At 38.5% G+C, this 18,259-nt stretch overlaps 1 protein-coding gene across 5 annotated transcripts in view; it reads left to right on the top strand.

The window, feature by feature from the left end:
* Window positions 1-7: 7 nt before the first annotated feature.
* Window positions 8-18,259, top strand: part of SNX13 (sorting nexin 13) — a 64,871-nt gene continuing 46,619 nt past the window's right edge. For 4 of the 5 annotated variants that reach the window (XR_005955016.1, XM_041466376.1, XM_041466377.1 and 1 more), the window contains exon 1: window positions 11-134. Coding sequence is in view for 4 of the 5 variants with exons in the window: in XM_041466376.1 (XP_041322310.1) it covers window positions 123-134 (12 nt within the window). In the remaining variant the exon portion in view is untranslated. Of the gene's footprint in view, window positions 135-18,259 lie in introns of all 5 variants that reach the window. The other variant, XM_041466375.1, reaches the window with a different exon arrangement.

Genomic DNA, 18,259 nt, shown 5'->3' with positions numbered 1-18,259 from the left:
CCTCGCCTCGCCTCGCCTCGCCTCCCCGCGGGGTGCGGGGTAGCTTTCCGCGCGGCCGCCAGGCTTCACCATGCTGCGGGGCTAGAGCCGCCGAGGCGCCGCCGCAGCGCAGCGGGGTAATAATGTTAACAGAGGTAAGAGCGCTGCCGAGGAGGTGCGGGAGCGCGGGGAGCCGCTCGCTGCCTGCCCGAGCGCTCAGCGCTCAGTGCCATGGCTCAGCCCTCCGCCGGGGCCTTCGAGTTGTCTCGGCGGCTGGCAGTTTTCCCCTTGGCCGCGGAGGGCAGAGCCACTGGCCGGCTCGCCCAGGGCAGCGCCGGGCCCCTCTTATCAGCCTCCGTCCTCTCCCGGCAGGGCGGGACGAGAGCCCGGCCCGCCGTGTCCGCTCCGTGCGGCGGCTGGGCCCGGTCCCTGTTCCGACGCGGTCCGCTGGCGGCCGGGCTGTGCTGCCCGGTGAGGGCCCGTGGGGCCGCGCCCCCGCGGCGGGCCCGTGTGTGCAGGAGCGGAGCGCACCTGGTGAGGGGAACCCGCCTCGGCCCTGGGCCGCGCCGGGGAGATGCCCCCGCCTGGGCCCCGCTCCGGCTTCAGCCCCGCTGGCCTCCTTCTCCGCGGTGGCTTCGTAAAGGCTCCGTGTTTGTTTTCTTGGAGGGTTTAAGCGGAGCGGTTCGGCTGTGCTTGCAGGAGTTTGTGTCACTAGGTAATGCTTAGAAGTTGGCTGCCCCGGTTCACCTCTGCCTGGTGGAGGGAGGATTCTGTCCCGAAGCAGCTCGACTGTGAGGCAGGCAGGTATTTGAGGATCAGTGTGGGCTATAAATGTCTGCTGTGTCCAAAGGCATTCTAAAAGGTGGAGTCTGGCAGTGCTTTCCAGTTGCTGGAAATTAGACTTTACCCCGTATTCTGTTTTGTCTACAAAGAGCAATTGATTTTCTATTTTTAATGTCAGCAAGGTGTCCTGAGTGCAGATACTACTGCAACACAATGACTGCGTTAGCCATGTTCTGTAATTTGTCATATTATTCCACAGTGGAGGTTATTAATCCAAAAGTGAGTTGTCTTAAGTCTTTCAGGGTAAAGGCTTTCCAGCGCCTGAACATTTCAGCTTTACTTTCCTGAATGATATTAAACAGTATCTTCCATGTTTTAATTTGTATCATTTCAAAGTTTTAGAAAGCAGTTCTGTGGAGCCATGAGCTCTCAGATTTCCCCAGGAGGGTAAAATTTGCAGAATGAGTTAAACCTGTAAAAATATATGACCTATTTTTGAATTCAGGGTATTTGGTGGGTGGTCAGGATTAATAAGCTGCATTAAAGAGAGCTGGTGAGTGCGATGGCTATGACTGTTAGCCATAGTAATTTAGATTATTTTAAGGGCAGCATAGAACGTTCTGGGTCGGTGCCTCCTACTGGACTGTTTGTTCCTTTTGGTGGTGGCTGTGTGTGCCCATCCAAGACATGTTATCATGGACTGAATTTTCTTTTTTTAACAGTGTTGAAATTCTGTGAATAGCAGTGTGGATGACAATCCATTGGCTTTTTGAGATAAAGCTTAATGATTTCACATGTGATGACCAGTTACGACACTTATCCTTGGGGTCAGGAGGAGAGGGTTCTGATGTTCCCTACTTCTAGTTCCTGTACATATGTTATTTGTAGACAAGATGCTTCAAGGTGAAGTATTGCAGTCTTGAGATGAATTTAAATTTTAAGGGAGTCTAGCAAAACTTCAGGCCTTGCCTGCCTGAAAAGCAGTTGTGGGGATTTCTTTGGGCTGTCAGACAGCTCTAGGCTGTCAGGATTACCCACCTAAGGTGGACTGGAGGAGTCCTTTCTCAGTGCCCTTTTCTGGGTGTTCTGATGACGACTTGGTAGCTACAACAGCCTGGGAAAACTGGACACAGTTGCTCCCATGAACCCTTACCACACTTTGGAAGAATATGCGTATTGTTTCAAGTCTTCTGATATGTGATTTCTTTATATATGAAAATTGACATTGACTGTTTGGTGAACTGATGTTAGAAGCAAAAACTGTGCTAGTTTTTGGTGCTGGATATTTATGGCCTTGTCAGGTTTGCTACTGTCTAGAGTGGCCAGAATCACTGTAATTTTGTTTTTATCCATTAAAAATTTAGATCCACTTCCCCTACTATAGCTGCTAGTTTTATAACTTACCAATATAGAAAGCATTTTTTCTTAAATATGTTTAAGAATGAAGGAAGGGCAGATCAGGTTTTACATTATTGTTATCATGCAGTTACATAGTGTTGAGTTTTTCAAGGTCAATTTCCTACATCCTTTAACTGCATTGGTATATGCAGACCCCAGCAGATTTGTTTCAGTTTTGTGTGAATGCAGTTAGGATTAGGACTTTGTAATCAGTAATTTCAGGGGAAGATCACACTTCCTGTCAGGAAAAAATACTCTGCGTGTTGTTTTTTTGGCCCTTTCTGCCCATCTTATTTTAGTTGCATTCAAAACCCGTGCTGTTGGATGCCAAGCACATACACTTATTTACCTAACTAGCAAATGCCGTTTCCAAATTTTTCACCATAAAACTAATTTCTGCAGTAGTGTTGAAGACATTCTGTCGGCATGTATTCAGAGTCCTGCTGTGGTGATCGTTTCCCTAGTCTTTTGTGTTGGCCATTCCGTGCCTTTTCACTTGTTCCCCTTTTCTTGTTCGTCAGATGTCTCCTCTGCTTTCCAGGCCCGTGTGGCCTGTTCCCGTGCGACTTACTGCCTCAGCACTTTCTCGTCTGGTGAGGCCATGGTGGACACAAATTGCAATGGTCTTTCTCTTGTCTTTTTGGACAACTGGCTTTGTCATGCTCACCTCTTGTGCTATGGTAACTGCCCTGCACGGACTGAGGGAAGCAGTTGGTGTTTTACAGCTCTGGCTCTTGGTGGTCAGTAGTGTCTTATATTCTGATGGACCAAATATTCAGTAGGATTTTGGCTTAATTTACAAGAAGTTGTAGATGTTTTTCAAATTGATGGTCTGTGCTGTCTGCATTTGTAGCCTGTGTTGTCTCTGAAGAGGGCACTTTATCTCAGCTGAGAACTAGGCTCCTTTTTTTTCTTCCCCAGCTACTCATTAAACTACTTTGAGATGCTTAGGGAGGACTTCAGAATTTATCAGCAGCTGAGTTTTTCAAAACCTAATTCTCAGCTTAGCAAGAGTAACTTGTTGCAGTACTAGTGACAGTTGAGAGGATCTTTGAAATTTGACTTTTTTTTTTTCTTATCCACAACTAAAAGTGAGCCATACTAAATGACCTCTGACGTGTTGGTATTTCTTGTTATTGCAGCTGATGATGATAATTCACTAACTATATGCAGTATTTCCTTTCCATTAAACAATCTACATTTTGTTTATAAGAGAGGTTTAGCAATCTTTTCTTTTTTTTGGTTAAATTTTGTTAACTACTAGCCATTGAGAACTGTTTCTAAGCAAAACCAAGCAAATTAGCCTTATTTTTAAGAATGAAGGTTGACTCAGCAGTTTAACTTGCTCTAGAATAATAGTGAATTAGCCTTTCTGCAACAGTAGCACATTGTAAATATATTAGTACAGCTCTGAAAGATGCAGAACACAGTTAACTGCTTGATGTACTGTAGCATTAACTTTTTCTGTTCCTTGATACATGCCAGTGGCAGATTGCTCTGGTGCTTCTTATGTCTGAACTATGTTCTGCTGGTAGAGCCATTTTCAAATGTGTAGAAATTCACCAGGGTGCTGAAATGAAAAAGTTTTCTGTCCTTTTGTGAAACTTGTGTGCTGGGGCTTTCTTTAGTGCCAGTGTTTTGCTAGATGAGATCTAGTAGGAGCATTAGCTGCAAGCCCTTGGGAGGTAAAAAGCCTCTTTCTCCTTCAGTGTTTTCTGTCAATGAGGTTTCCACTGCAGCTGGTCTGTGTTGTGTCCCTAATTGTTCCTATTACAGCTCTTTTAATAACTCTATAATTTATGAAGTGTCAGTTGAAAGTAAGTGAGAAATGATAAAATTAAGAAAACTAACCTTTTGCAAAGAGCAGTTATCATATATTCCTAAGTACTTGCTTTTAAATATTTTGCTAGTAAAACAGTGTGTAAACACTCAGGACTATTCTTAGAGTGTACAGTTGGGCCTAAACTGCTGAGGCTGAATGCAGAGTTCTGCAACAACTCTAAAATATCAGTCTGGACTGTTCCCTGAAACATCGTGGAAGAAGAAAAGCATGAAGTTCCTTACTGCAACAAAAATAGTAATAACTTGTTGGGTTAGATAGCTGAAGGAGCTCCAAATTATGATTTCCTCTGTCTGGTTGCACTCTAGGGAGTTATCTCTCTTTTAAATATGTTTGTTGTCTTCTCCCCACCCTTACAAAGATGACAAAGCATGTTTTCTTTGAGCTAGCACTGGCAGAATTGCTATTATTAGAAAAGAGAAGTCATTGATATTGTATCTAAGTTATTTGCAACAGTGAAAGTATTAATATTTAGCAGTCTCACTAGCAGTTTTCCCCATTGCTTGGTTGAGAATGCCAAGGCTGGAATGATAGCAAAATCAATTGCAGTTGGCACTTGCAGTTATGTGAGCAAGAACCTTCAAGAAGTACAAGGCATTGTAAGCTTAGGCCTGATACTCTGATTTCTGAAGTAATAGAACAAGGCATTATTTAATGATGTAAACATATTGACAAGTTCAAACAAGAGCACTCTAACCTTGTTTACATAATTTCTGTGGGATCACACCTCAAAATGATGATGGCATGATGGTGATTTACAAGTTTGAGGTGAAATGTGTGTTTGTTTGTACTGTGAGTAAGCACAGATGATTGATATGTTCGGCCAGGGGGACTCCTTGTATAACTACCATTTGTTTTGGACAAGAGGTCAGTTCCTACTCTGTCATAGTTTGAGAGGATCTGTTAAAGATTATTATTGCTCTAAAACAGGAGTGGCTGTAAAATTCTGAGAGAGTGGAGATGGATTTCTGAAGAAGTTGCAATGTTGGTTGACTTTGTGTTCTCTGTGGAATGCGATGTGATCTCAGTGTTGCAGTTAAAATAGTGTGAGTCAAATTTATTGCTGCATTCTAATGCTGACATTTTACAAACATTTAAGAAGTCCCACCAATTTTTAACTAGTTTTTTTTCAAGTGGGATGTTATGAAAGATTCGTGATTTCCTGGCATGGAATATAGAATTTGACCATAGTGGTTAGTACAGTAGTTTATTTTGAAGCTGTTCTACCAGTGATGCTGAGATCTTTTCAGTCCTGCTGTTTTGCCTATTTTCTCAGACAGTGAACACAAGACTAATTTGATTTGAACCTCACCAGTTTGTCAGTCCACTAGTTGCCAGCAGGAGACGGAAATAAAATCATCTCTGCTGGCTTGAATCCCATTAAATCTCTTCATGCATCAGATGGCTTGTGTAATATGCTTTCTTCAACTTCACATGGAAGGATTTTTGGATAATTAGAAATACTAAATTTCGAGAACTTTTTCTTTATTTCACAGGTGGAAATGGCACTATGCTCGTGTGAGGGCTGATATGGCCTAATCAAAAGTTCACAGGTACCATTAATGTCTGAAATGCTTAATTCAGTATCCCATTGTGGTTGGAGTTCTGAGTAGGAGGACAAGCTTTGCATGCATTTTCTTTCCAAGAACGTTCATAAGTTTGGGAACATTCTTGGAAGAGTATTAACTGCTTAAATGCAGTTTTGCTTTTGTTACAATGTTATTTTTTAAATCTTTTATGTCTGTTCCTTTGTAGTTCTTCCCTTAATCTCATGCTTCTTGGAGGAAGGGGGTGATCCTGGTTCTATTTTCATCATATCTGTTTGTGTCAGAATCTTTTGATTTCAGAACTGTCACTATTGTAAGATTCTTGTTCATCAGTATATTTTTGCCATTTTAGAGAATGACTACTCAGCACTTCTGCTGGTGCCTCTAAGCCAGTGCAGGTTAGGCTATCTCTTGTGATATAAAGGAATGAACTTGAGCAGGAAGTTTGAATTGCTACATATCCTGTAGGGCACCCTGCATTTCCACTCTTCCAGTCAGCGCTGTTATACAAGGCCAAGTAGAAAGTAGTCTAGAATAGCAAAATTCTCGCAGCAGCTGTCCAGCTGATTATGCAACAGTGCCTCAGACTTGGAATGATTTCCACCTACCTCTTAAGTGATACTAAAAGCAATGGGGAACAAATGTGCATGGTGTTCCCAGTCACCCCTTATTCAGGATTTGGCATTCCAGACTACACAGATGAATTGAAAATCTGGTGGTGTACATGCCTTGGGAAACAAGAATGCAACCTGTGTTACTGTAAAAAGAGTGATTGCTTTGAAGTCTTGCTGGTTGTCAGAATGATCTTGGAACTGTCTGACTTGGAGAGATGAGGGAGCCTTGTTGTCCTGCTGCTGTTCTAACAATGGCTGATGCAGGCTGAGATATCTCTGAGTCTTGGGTCTTTTCTCCTTTGTGAGGCCTGCTTAAACCTTTACATTCCATGTCCATTATAATAAATCAAAAATTTGTTTAGGTTGGGTTTCCCCAGAGGTTGTGGTGTTTCATACTGTTGTATCAGCTTACTTTTCTGAAGCCTATATAATGATTTTTTGTGATACCTTGAAAATAATGGAATCAGTAAAAATTATATATATTCCTTATTCACTGAAGGACCTCTTTGTTCTTCAAATCACATCTGTGTTTATCTGTATTTGTGTGCTTTTTATTTATTTTTTTTTTCTAAAAATCTATGCAAGTGGTTGTAGTTCTGTTCCCCTCTCCCCTGGCATATCTTGGTATATTTGTTACTGATAGATACCTTAATTTTTAATGAAACCTATTGGGGATTGAAGTATCCAACCTCTTTTAACATACTTGGAAGAAAAATACTATTTTTTATAGCTTATATACTCAAATTAGTATTTTTGATCATAATGCTAACAAATGGAAATTTCATTAACTTTGTAAAGCAAAATCATATACTGTGGAAATTTAAATCTTGTAATTTAATGCCTGAATTACAAATTTAATTTGATGGTACATATAATGAAATGGTAATTACTTTTTATGCTTGTTTATTTCTTCTATAAAATTTAAAGAGTCTTGTGGAGAACAAATTTGTTTCTGTGAATATAATTTTTATTGTTTTGATAGTTATTTGTTTATAACATTAGGCTAGGAGGATAAAGTTTTATTTAAAATTTTCACATTTACCAAAGCTTTTTCCCTTCAGAGTCAGCATTTTTTCTGAATTGAATAGAGTGAAGTAGGTGTTAAAAATAATTTGTCCTTACTTTCTGTATACGAGCACTTAATACTGGTACCTTGCTTTATGTTCTTACAACTATGTACTTAATTTCTTCTTTAGTGCTTCATGCTTAACTTGCATGTGTGCTTAAAACTTTGAAATAAATTTTATGTTCAATTCTTTAAGTTGTTTTTAAGGTCTGGACTTTAAATGGTAGCGGTCTGTCTTTCAGTTGGCAGTTGCTCTACTGCAGCTTCTTATTAAAAATTCTTATTAAGATTATGAGTTAGCAAATAGTGACACCAACAGCAAACAATATGTCTATGAATGTTTCTAAGCTCTTACTTTATTGGTGATTTTCCTTTATTGAATTCTCCAATTAATGATGGTTGGCTGTTGCCAATCACTGTTTCTTCTAATTGTGCTTTATTTTACTGGCATCCTTATTTGTTTGAAATATTTTTTCTCTTTTAGCAATCTCAATATAACATGATGCTTGCAGTCTTTTTTTTCTCTCTAGATTTCTAGAGAATTGCCCAGAACTCTAGTTTCCTTTTTTTCTCTGTTTTTTGATGCATTATGCCAAATGTTTTTTTTTGTTTTTCAGTGATAAAAGTAGCTGCATTGTTTCTGTGTAGAGTTGTGTTCCTGGGTTGGTCTATGAATGCTTCCACCTTGCTGGCTATGTGGTTTTTCTTTTGTTCATTCTTTTGTTTCTCTTTTGTATTGTCCTATTCCTTATTATTTTCTTTATATATTTTTGTTTTCCTGCTGCTGTCACTGGGATGGCCATATATTTTTCTTTCGATATTGTCCATGCATAAAGGTATTTAAGATGCTAGGAGTGCCATTTCATGTTTGACTTCACTGGGTCTAGTTTGGCTGCTACTAAAGTGGTTTTCTCCCCTCCACCAGACGCAAGCTGGTCTGACAGCTTCTTGTTTCAGGTCTAGCAGCTAAGTAGCAACTGCATGAAGGATACTTTTGCCTTGGTGAACCAGTCTTGTGGAGGGATATGAGGGTGGGAACACAGGATAAGTTGCCAAATCAACAGCTGCATGGTTTCAGTGCTTGGGAAGTGCATAGTGTTAGTCTGCATTTCCTTCTGTGTAGATCTAAAACGAGTCAATACCCAAAATAATTCCCGTTCTTTTGAAAACAGGGACTGTCACTATCCCTTCTGTGACTTCTGATTGCATCTCTGCCTCCAGAAAAAATTACAAATAAGGTTTGGTAGTTCCAGTTAGGTTTCTTTTTTTGTTCTTGGCCATGTGGCAATGATTGAAGTTTTTAGATACTTTCTCTGAACTTGCCCTGGGAGCTGGATATTCAAATGACTCTATTAGTTTAATCTATAATTAGTTTCAGTCTGTAATCTAGAAGTGGCAAGAGTTGATGTACCATTTCTGTGGTTTCCTTCCTCTCCAAATTCATTGAAATTTGTTGGAAGTTTTCCGTGCCCTTATGTATGAGAATGAAGTATTCCAGCAAGTTCAAAAAAACTGTCCCTTTATGTAAATGTTTTTTGTAGGTATGCACACTTCCTTTCTCTCTTCTGTGTCTTCATGAGAGAGGTAGTATGTGAACCTGGGAGATATCCAGGAAATAGTTGGCATGCTGATTCTGGGCCCAGATTTTGTACAAGGAAGAAGATGATTACTTGAAGCTAGAAGATTCATCTAGGGTACTCTACAGGTTCTCTTCTTCCACGGAGTGGCCAGATGGACAGGGGTGATGGACCAGAGTCTTGGAAGAAGTTGTAGGAGGCTTCTCTCTACTTAGACTTACCTGCAATGCTGCCAGCAGTGTTCTGTAGCAAACCACTCCATAAAACCTGTGGAATTTCTCAGGGTTGTGCAGGCAGTAAGCACAGTTTTCTCAGAAGTGGTGTTAAGGGAAAGGCAAAAGTGCAGAGAGGACTGCGGAAGAGATTCATGGAGTGAGGAAGCCTTCCTGAAAGGGATGGGGGGGCCAAACATCTCTGGAAAACAAACAGGTAAAGCACACAAACAATAAAGACTGCAGGAGGTATTGGAAAAGGGGGATATTAAATACATGAAGGATAAAGATTTTATTTGTTTCTGTTACATTCCCATTACATTTGTCCCATTGGAAAAAGACGGTAATATTTAAACAATTTCTCCTTCGCTGATCAAAGCAAAATCTTGAGTGCTAATTTTCTGTGTTGGCACTGTCCATTCTGTGAAGATTTAGGCATCAGCTGCTTACTGAAGAGGTTGCAGATTTTTTGTATACTGTGAACTATTGGAAAACTTGCTGACACTGAACTGATCTCTTTCTCTTGCTTTACTTTGTCTAACTGGGTGATATTCTGTCCAGAAAAACAGCTGAGAGGAACAGTAAGTTTTTAGGCTTACTCTAGCTTTGTAAAGGTTTGCATCACTTTGTATAACAGCTGTCTCCATAGTTATTTTGTCTTCATCCAGTAAGCATACTTCATACAAAATTTGGCAGTGTAGGAGTTCAGATGTACTCTCAGAGACCACTGGGAATTTGTGGTGAAATAGTGGTTGTATCAGAGTTTCTATATTTTATTTATTTAACTGGAGAAAATCTGTGGCACTCAGAGAACTGCATATAATTTAAACTTTTGAAGAAAACAGTAGAGTAACATCACGATCTTCAGAGCAAGGTGCTAGTATTCTGTCAGGGGTTTTAAGTTTTATAAAAATGGACTATATTTACACCTTGGGATCCTACTTGTTAATTGTGTACTGACAACAACTTCTTTGTGGTGCATACTCTGATCTTTGGAGTTCTGTTTTTAATATCCATTTAATTTTCCAGGTTGTAGATTATTATGCTGATTAAAAAGCACTATATCGTTTTAAGAACTGTTGTGAAACTATCAGTACATTTTTGACAAGAAATCAGTTACAGTGAAGGGGTGATCATTGCAAGTAGGAGTCGAAACTGAAGCTAGTTCACAATGCTGGCAGTGACTGAGCTCTTGGAATTAAAAGAACAAAACAATTCTGCCAAAATAGTTAAATCCATGAATACAGTTGTTGGTAGCTGTTTCTTCAGAATCCAGTATTTAGGCAGTAGATGCCCTTTATTATTTTGGTGGTAAGGTTCTAGAGACTACTTGTTTCTGTGTAGTCAGTGTGTGGCTTTATAATATAGATATATTTTATTTTAGCACAAAATCCTTCGTGGTAGAGTTGGATTTTGTTTATTGGTTTCCAGATGGATTTGTATTGTAACAGGAAGACCAAAACTGGACACAGGACTCCAGGGATGGAGAGGAATGGTTCCAAATGGAGAGGAAGGTTCACTTTGCTGTCTCTGCTGGTGACACTAATGCTGACAGAGGGTGGAATACTGTTGGCCACCTTTGCTACAACGGCATGCTGCTGACACGTGTTCACCTTAGAGCCCACCTTGGGGTGTCTTTCGGCAGAGCTGCCTTGCAGAGGGTGGGCCTCAGACTATTGTGACCCAGGGTTAGTCCACCCCAGATGCAAACCTGTGCTTGTTCTTATTGAACTCGATGAGGTTCCTGTCAGCCCCCTTCTCCAGCAGGATTCTGTGCCCCCTTTTACTGAGAGTTCACTGTGTCACATCACCCGCATTGCTCAGGCATCATCAGTCCCTTTTTGATGTGTAAAGGCTCCCACCTAGTCACTGACTGCACACTGTACTCTGTACCACTGATCATGTGTTTGCATCTGGCATTTTTCACTCACCTTTTAGTATACTCATCCAGCCTGTACCTCAGCAATTTAGTGATAGGGAAGCTGTGGGATATTGTGCTCAAGGCAAAGTGCACACATCATCTAAGGCCTCGCCCTTGTCCTCAGCATCACTTGCCTCATCATAGAAAGCAGCTGGGTTGGTCAGGCATGATTCGCACTTGGTAAATCTTTTCCTTGCTTGCAACCTTCTTGGGGACTGAGGTGATGCTGACTGGCATATATTTTTCCTTTCTCCTTGGCCTGGACCTTCTTTCTTCCTGATGGTCTTTGGCTGCCAGTACAGTCTGAGAAATTATTTATGGTGGCTTTCTGTTAAACTTTGTTTTTTTGGATTCCATGATAGCAATTATCGTACTGTCTTCAATAAAGGTGACGTTTTGCATTACAGATGAGAAACTCAATGTGGTTTTCCTTCATGAACACTGCATTATTGCTTACAGCTTTTCTCCTCCTTTTTAGTAAATTAAAAAACAAACAAGCCAAAAAAAAAACCCAACAAACTTTTTTCAGGGGTAGTAAAAAGGGTAGGGATGTTTTTAACCACATTATTTAATTTGCCAAAATAATTCTACAAGGGTAGGTGGTATGACTGACTGTATTAACAGACAGCAGCCTTTATGACTAGGGACAATGTGGAAATCAATTTTTAGTCTTGCTGGGTATGTCTGTTACTGGAGGATTCCTGGCAATTATGATAGATAATGTGAATTTGTGTCTTCCACTTGTATTCTTTCAGATTTGTAACCTGACCTAATAAGGCAAGTAGAGTCAATCTTTATATTTAGTACAGTCCTTGATAAAAATATTCTAAAGTTATGTTTTTAGCTTAGTATTTTTAGAGTAACTTTTTCATCTAGATGAGGAATGTTGTGTATTTGGGATGTATTAGATTGTGGTATGTACTGTCAAAGAATACTGCATCCAAAGCGGTTGCATCTTAACTTTAGTGGAATAATGCTGAAAATTTTGCTGCAAATAGCAACATAATATTACCAATGGGTTAAAGAACTTAACAAAACTCTTTGATGTCTAATTTTATAGCCTAACAAAGCCAGAGTACTAAAAGGTTGATCGGAAATTAGTGGCTAAATCTTTCTGCAGTAAACTTACTGCAGTACTGGATTTTGTGTGTGTATATATAATATTTGTGTGTATGTGAAATATGTATAAACATATATAAAATGTTTAACTCTCAGTGAAAAAAAAATCCCACATCCTGCTGATAAGTATTGAAATGTATGGTTTAACAGTCTGTTTAGAAGAAACTACTGATTTTAAGGAATTTGCTTGAAAATAATTATTTGCTTATTGTTGTTTGCAAGCAAGTAATCAAGTGATAGAAACAAAAAATCTTAGTATTTTTGTCAGTATAAAATTTGAAGGTGTTGTCTGCTGTTTACATGTGATGAGTTGTTTAGGAAAAAGCTAAACAGTAAAGCTCAATGACTGCTGCTGCAATGTGCAGTTCCAAAATGTTCCAAATTTTATATAATTTGTCTTACTTTATACCTTCATGTCTTCGACACTTCTGTATTTGCAAAAACTGTGCACTTTTACTTCATTTCACTTTTTGTTATAGTGGGGCTATTGTTTGAAGGTAGTGAGATTTTCCAAAGCAGAAACTGTATCATTGTGCATCTTTTTTGTATTTATTCTTTTTTAAGCTGATTCTGTCTATTCAAGATTGCACAAACTGTTTTGCACACAGCCACTGCTATGAAATTGCTTGGTATCTCTATAGAAAAAAAGAATGGATTTAGTTTAGGAGAAGTAATCATTGTTCATCAGACCTCTTATAACCCATCTTTTCCACTTGTTCTCCCTGTAAATATCATAGACAATAATGCATTGCCTTTGAAAAGAAGACTCTGTGCAAAATAGTGTTTATATAAATAATTTTTATTTTTTTTATAGTATATGATATAAATTGGGTAAGTGTAATGGAGATTTAAGTTCCAGGAGTAGGCAGATGCTTATTACTTGGTAGAAGAGAAGCTGAGCTGAAATTACCATTACCATGGAAGAACAGCTTAGAGCTAAAGAAATTTCTTCTCTGCCTTCCAAAAGCTTAGCTCTTAAGGTATGAAGAAACCTTTTTAAAAACGTGCCCCATGCAACTGTTTCTGTAGTATCTGTGAGCTCTGCTGGCGTGTTTTTATTAGAATCATAAAGAGATGAGCACTAGATCTGATTCTTGTGGAGAGAGACTCATTTAATGCATACAGCTAAATTTCCATACAGATAAATATTAGAAGCTGGAGTGGTTGAAATTGTTCTCAAGGCAAAGCTTATGATTCTTAACGTTCTTTCAGTGGAATCAGGTTTCTTTAGTAGTGGAAAAAAAAAAGAAAAAGGTGAAAAGAACTTTTAGATAACTTCTTTCCTACAGGAAAGTAAAAAGTTTAAGATGCTGCTTGAGCAGTAGTCACAAATGAAATAGGCAATAACAGTTTCTTGACTTAGCACATGTGACCTCATTATTTTGAGCCATATAGGAGAACAAACCTTTTTTTTTTCATGTGCTAAAGATTTTGCAGGCTTCCACCTCACTCCCCTTTGCCACTATTTTGCACCAGAAAAACTTGAAGTAGATGTAATCTGTTTATTTAGAGGCTGAATGTAGAACAGTCTAGATTATCTCATTGGCTTGCATTCAAGATAGAGTTAGAGGGATTACTTTATTCTCTCACTTTAGATCACCTTAGGCAATCCTGTCAAGCCTGGCCTTGTTTCAGCCACCTAAGGTGATCCAAAATGCTTTTATCTTTTCATCTTGCTTTCTGTCCTTAAATAAATTAGCTTGGATACAAGTCAATATGGATTCTTACAAAGGAAAAGGATCACTTCCTTGGAATTTGTATTAAAGATGAGTATGTCACTTTTATATTCAAGACAGTAGCAGAAACTGGGGCTTGCATCTCTTATTTCCCATTGCTATCCAAGATGCTCAAGTGCTTCTTTTAAATTTGACCAAAATTCCATATCCTTTAACTAGAACATGATTCAGACTGGGTTTTATTGCAAGGATGTTATCAGAAAAAGTGTGCATCTGTGAAGGTAGCCTCTTTATTTTTCACAGCAAGTTAAGTACTTGGGCCACTCAAGAAAAGGTTACATGGAATGAAACTTTCTGTCTCTTGCTGATACTTCTTCTATATAATAAAGTAGCTGTTAGCCCTGGAAATAAAGGGTAGTAGAATGAAGGTTAGTTCAAAATTAAACATTTCGCTTCCTAATTTCATGTAATGATGAGCAGCGGTGGCAAAGCCAGGTGTGGGAGAGGATGAAGAAATAATCTTGACTCTTGGCTGTTCATTTGAGAAGAAAATTTGACACTGAAAATATTTACTATTTCTTAAACAGAAGATTGGTCTTTTTCTTGCAAAAAACCCAGTTGTATCAAAACAGGGAACGTAACATTTTTATTTTTAATTATATTACAAGTTGGGTAGTAATATTCCGATTATTGCAAACAGTAAAGTTTTAGTAAGGGAATTTGTTGTTCTCTGGATAAATACTAAAATTGAAGTAATGTGCACAATAACTTTTAATCTTTCTAGTTACACACTGTAATGTTGCATATTTAACGAAAGTGTCAGCATGTATTTTCATTTAAATGTTTGCACTTCTAAAAATGAGCTTCAGCAATAAAACTGCGGTAATAGTGAATACAGATGAAAAATTGTCACCTATCCATTAGAGCCTAATCTATTGGCTGCCTTGAATAGCTGTAGGGGAGAGTAGGGGAAAATCCCAAAAGCTTTGCTGTTCCATGCAGTGTGAGGAACAGCAGGAAAACCCAAGCTCAGAACAGTTAGACATGATTGAATTAATGCAACTGTTAAGTAATGAAGCCATTTGACATCCAGAGCGTGCGTTAGTGGAAGAAGAGGAGGCGAGGTGGAGAGGGCACAGATGGACTCTTGCTTGCAACAGAGAGTTTCCAGCCTCTTTAACTGCGAGGAACCAGCGGGAATGTTGCACTTATCTAGAAGAAACTTCATTGGCTAAACTTCTTAACTCTTAACATTAATTAGCATTTCCTTCTTTATTTATTTAAAATATTTTAGTGTATATTTATATGCTTTTAGTATTTTAAGCTTTCTTTGGAAAAAAACCCAATACAATCTAAACTTAGAACACTAAAAGTAAAATAGACTATGTAAAATCCTTTAAATTTTTTTTTTTAAATCCCAAGAGTTTCCTTGGAAGTACTGCAGTAAATTATTGCGTAGATTCACCGCAATTATTTTTCCATAGTATGAAGTAGGAGCAGAGTTTAGGGTGTTTTTTTCTTTGCCTTTTTGGGCTAAGAAGGGGAAAGGGCGAAAGGATAAGAAGAAAGAGGTTAAAAAAGACCTTTAGTCCTGTTAGGAAATCATGATATGCAGAAGTCAAAACCACGTTGAAATATATTCTAGATGATCGCTTTAACTTTGGCAGATAGGAGAATGTAACTAGAAAGTTGTTAATGGTTTATTTCAAAATTGTTAAATATTTCTCTGAGTGGTGTAATGTAACAATTTCATTGCACTGAAATTGGCACGCTGGTTGGTACAGCTTTCCAATTTTACTTGTCATGCTAGTGAAAGAGACAGTAATTTGAAACCTAAAATAATCTTTTTAATCACTTGACAAAAGTGACACTCACCTTAATTATATAAAGGTTTATATGTGAACATGTTCCATTTGCACTCAAAATGGAAGTCAAATTAAAAGGCAGATGTGTGGAATTAACAAAATTAAACTTGACATCTACTGTAAATGCAATCCCTGACAATTTTTCCAATGTGAGCCCAGAGGAGGCATTTAAAAAAAACGCTAATAATTTAAACTACCCAAATGGCAAAAAATAGTTTTGTCAGTGTCTGTTAGAAACAGGTCAGCTACTATAACTTTTTAAATATTAATGGGAAAATGTAATTTGATCAACAAGATGAGCAAAGAAGCATGTTTTTGTTTTTAAATGTTGCTGTTCTTTCAAAGCTCAGATTATTCTGTTGTGACCATTAAATGTGAAAATAATCACAAATTACAATCTTCCAAGGTGGAATCAGTCTTTTGGATGCTATTGTAAGATTTAAATTACTCTTCTGCTTCAGCTTTAATAAGATTGACAAGCAGATGATTCCAGAGCCCTGCCTTCCTGTATGGCATTCGAACTGTGTCTCCAAACTTTAAGCCACAATTCCCACCCATTGTGTGTGGGAATTGTGAAGAGAGGCAAGTGCCTGGAACAGGAGCTTCTCACTGGAGTAGGGGTTGGTGGCACCCAGAGCCACATGAGTGGAAATACTTGTTCTCTGTTCAGTGGCAGAGGGGGCTAGGAAGAACATGTCATCTGAACTTGTGGAGTAGCACTTGTTGTGCCCTGAACGTAAGGTAACACATGTGTTACCTTATTGCCAGTTGCAAGCTAAAATTGACAGCATAGTTCAAACAACAAACTTACGTTACCTTGGTGAATAATTTCTAGAGAAATATGTGTCAAGACCAAAGAGCTTGCTTGAAAATGGGTGTGGGGCAAAGGTCTGAAAGATTGTCAGGTGGATGAAGCAAATGAGAAACCTGTTGAAGCTACTTTTTACTAAGACATAATTTTGTTTGTTTCTGGAACAAACAATTTGTATAAACTTCTGTGTGAATGGTTGTGTTAAGTGATGTAATCAATCTTAGCTCAGCACTACTAGCCATAATGTCATGCAGCTTTAACCATCAAAATGTTGCCTTGATTAGGAAGCAGAAACCAAAGAAAGAAAAAGAAAATATGCATAAGAAAGCAAATTCTTTATGTACTGTTTTTAGTACTTAGCTGTATACTGTGGAAAAACCATTCAGTGTGAAAAATGGACAAAACCTAGTCAAAAAAACCCAAAACAAGCAGGTGTCATTGAGGTGGCAGTTTTGTTAGCTGGAAAAGCTGAATCAAGCACATATGAATATTCACCTTTTTGTGTCTTCTCACACCTGATGTGCCTCTGCAGTGTACTGTTGGAGCTTACAGACTCCCCTGTACTTTAACTGTTTATTTTGCTGAAGCAAACTAAATATTTTTTTTGCTGAAGCAAAATATTCAACAGTTTATTTTGCTGAAGCAACTCCAACTGTGGAAAGAAAATTTCTGTGTTTGACCACAATTCTGCATTAACCCATTATATATGTATGACCTTGGTAATATTCTGCAGAAGTCTGCAAAATCTTAAACTTGAAAGCTAAGAAGTGATGATGGTGAGAAAAACGTGGAGTATCTGTAGTGGTGGTAAGCAAAAGTGGCTAAAACTGACGAAGTGGAGCTGCTGCTGATACGGAACGTACATCCTTTACCCATGTGTATGCGCACAGTATATACCCAACCATGCCTACCACAGCACTAAGGCCTGTATATCTCTTCAGGCTTTAGGTAACTGTCCCTAATTCCTTGAAAGTCTGTGAACAGCACTATGCCAGGTCAGTGCATACTTCCACTATGCTTGGAAGTTTGCCCTGCCAATAAAGGGCAGGTTGGCTTCTTTTAAAGGGTCTGTGACTTAAACCCCAGCAATTACACCAGAAGACTGGTTTGTTCTTTGTGTTAAGGGTGATAAGCATTCACCCTGCAGCTGACTTCAGTATAACTAACAGAGCTTCACTAAATCTGTAAATCTTCTAAAAAATTAACATTGTAAATGCAATTTGGAAATAAGTTGTAAGTGAGGTTTGAATTTAAATACCTGAACTATACTGACCAGCTGTATAGTCATGTTTGTGTATGTTTGGACATTCTATTGAAAAACAGTTGATATTTATGTATAAAATAAGTTTTCATTTGTATTCCTTGGAGTTTTACTGCTGAAGTCCCTTCAAAAAGTGTGGTGTCAGGGTAAGTTTTGTTTACAGTCAGCAGAAAGGGTACTATCCTGATGATTTAATCCCTTTGAATGTCTCAAAATCCATAAGGCTATAAAGCACTCATAAGAATATACAAGAATTAGGCCAATATCTGTTGTGCTTCCTGCAGTGTACCAAGTTGTACAATTTTTAAGAAATCCTATTAAAATACCAAATGAGATTTGAATCTCTGTACCCATATGCTAAATTGCAAAACTGGAGCATAGGACAATAGGTCACTGTTTTATTTATTAGAGTTATAGAGCTTTCTTTGTTAATTATGCATTCATCCAACTCTGACTATACATCCATCTAGATTAATTAAGTCATTTAGAGTGCTTATCCCATATTTAGAACTTAAACTTTTTTGAATGATGTGATTAAGCATAATGGGTTTCTGACATAAAAAGACCATCATTAAATGCTATCTTCTGTG

Source organism: Pyrgilauda ruficollis, unplaced genomic scaffold, assembly GCF_017590135.1.
Source record: "Pyrgilauda ruficollis isolate IOZ18807 unplaced genomic scaffold, ASM1759013v1 scaffold2, whole genome shotgun sequence".
Taxonomy (NCBI): Eukaryota; Metazoa; Chordata; class Aves; order Passeriformes; family Passeridae; genus Pyrgilauda; species Pyrgilauda ruficollis.
This window is presented reverse-complemented; position numbering and strand designations above follow the sequence as displayed.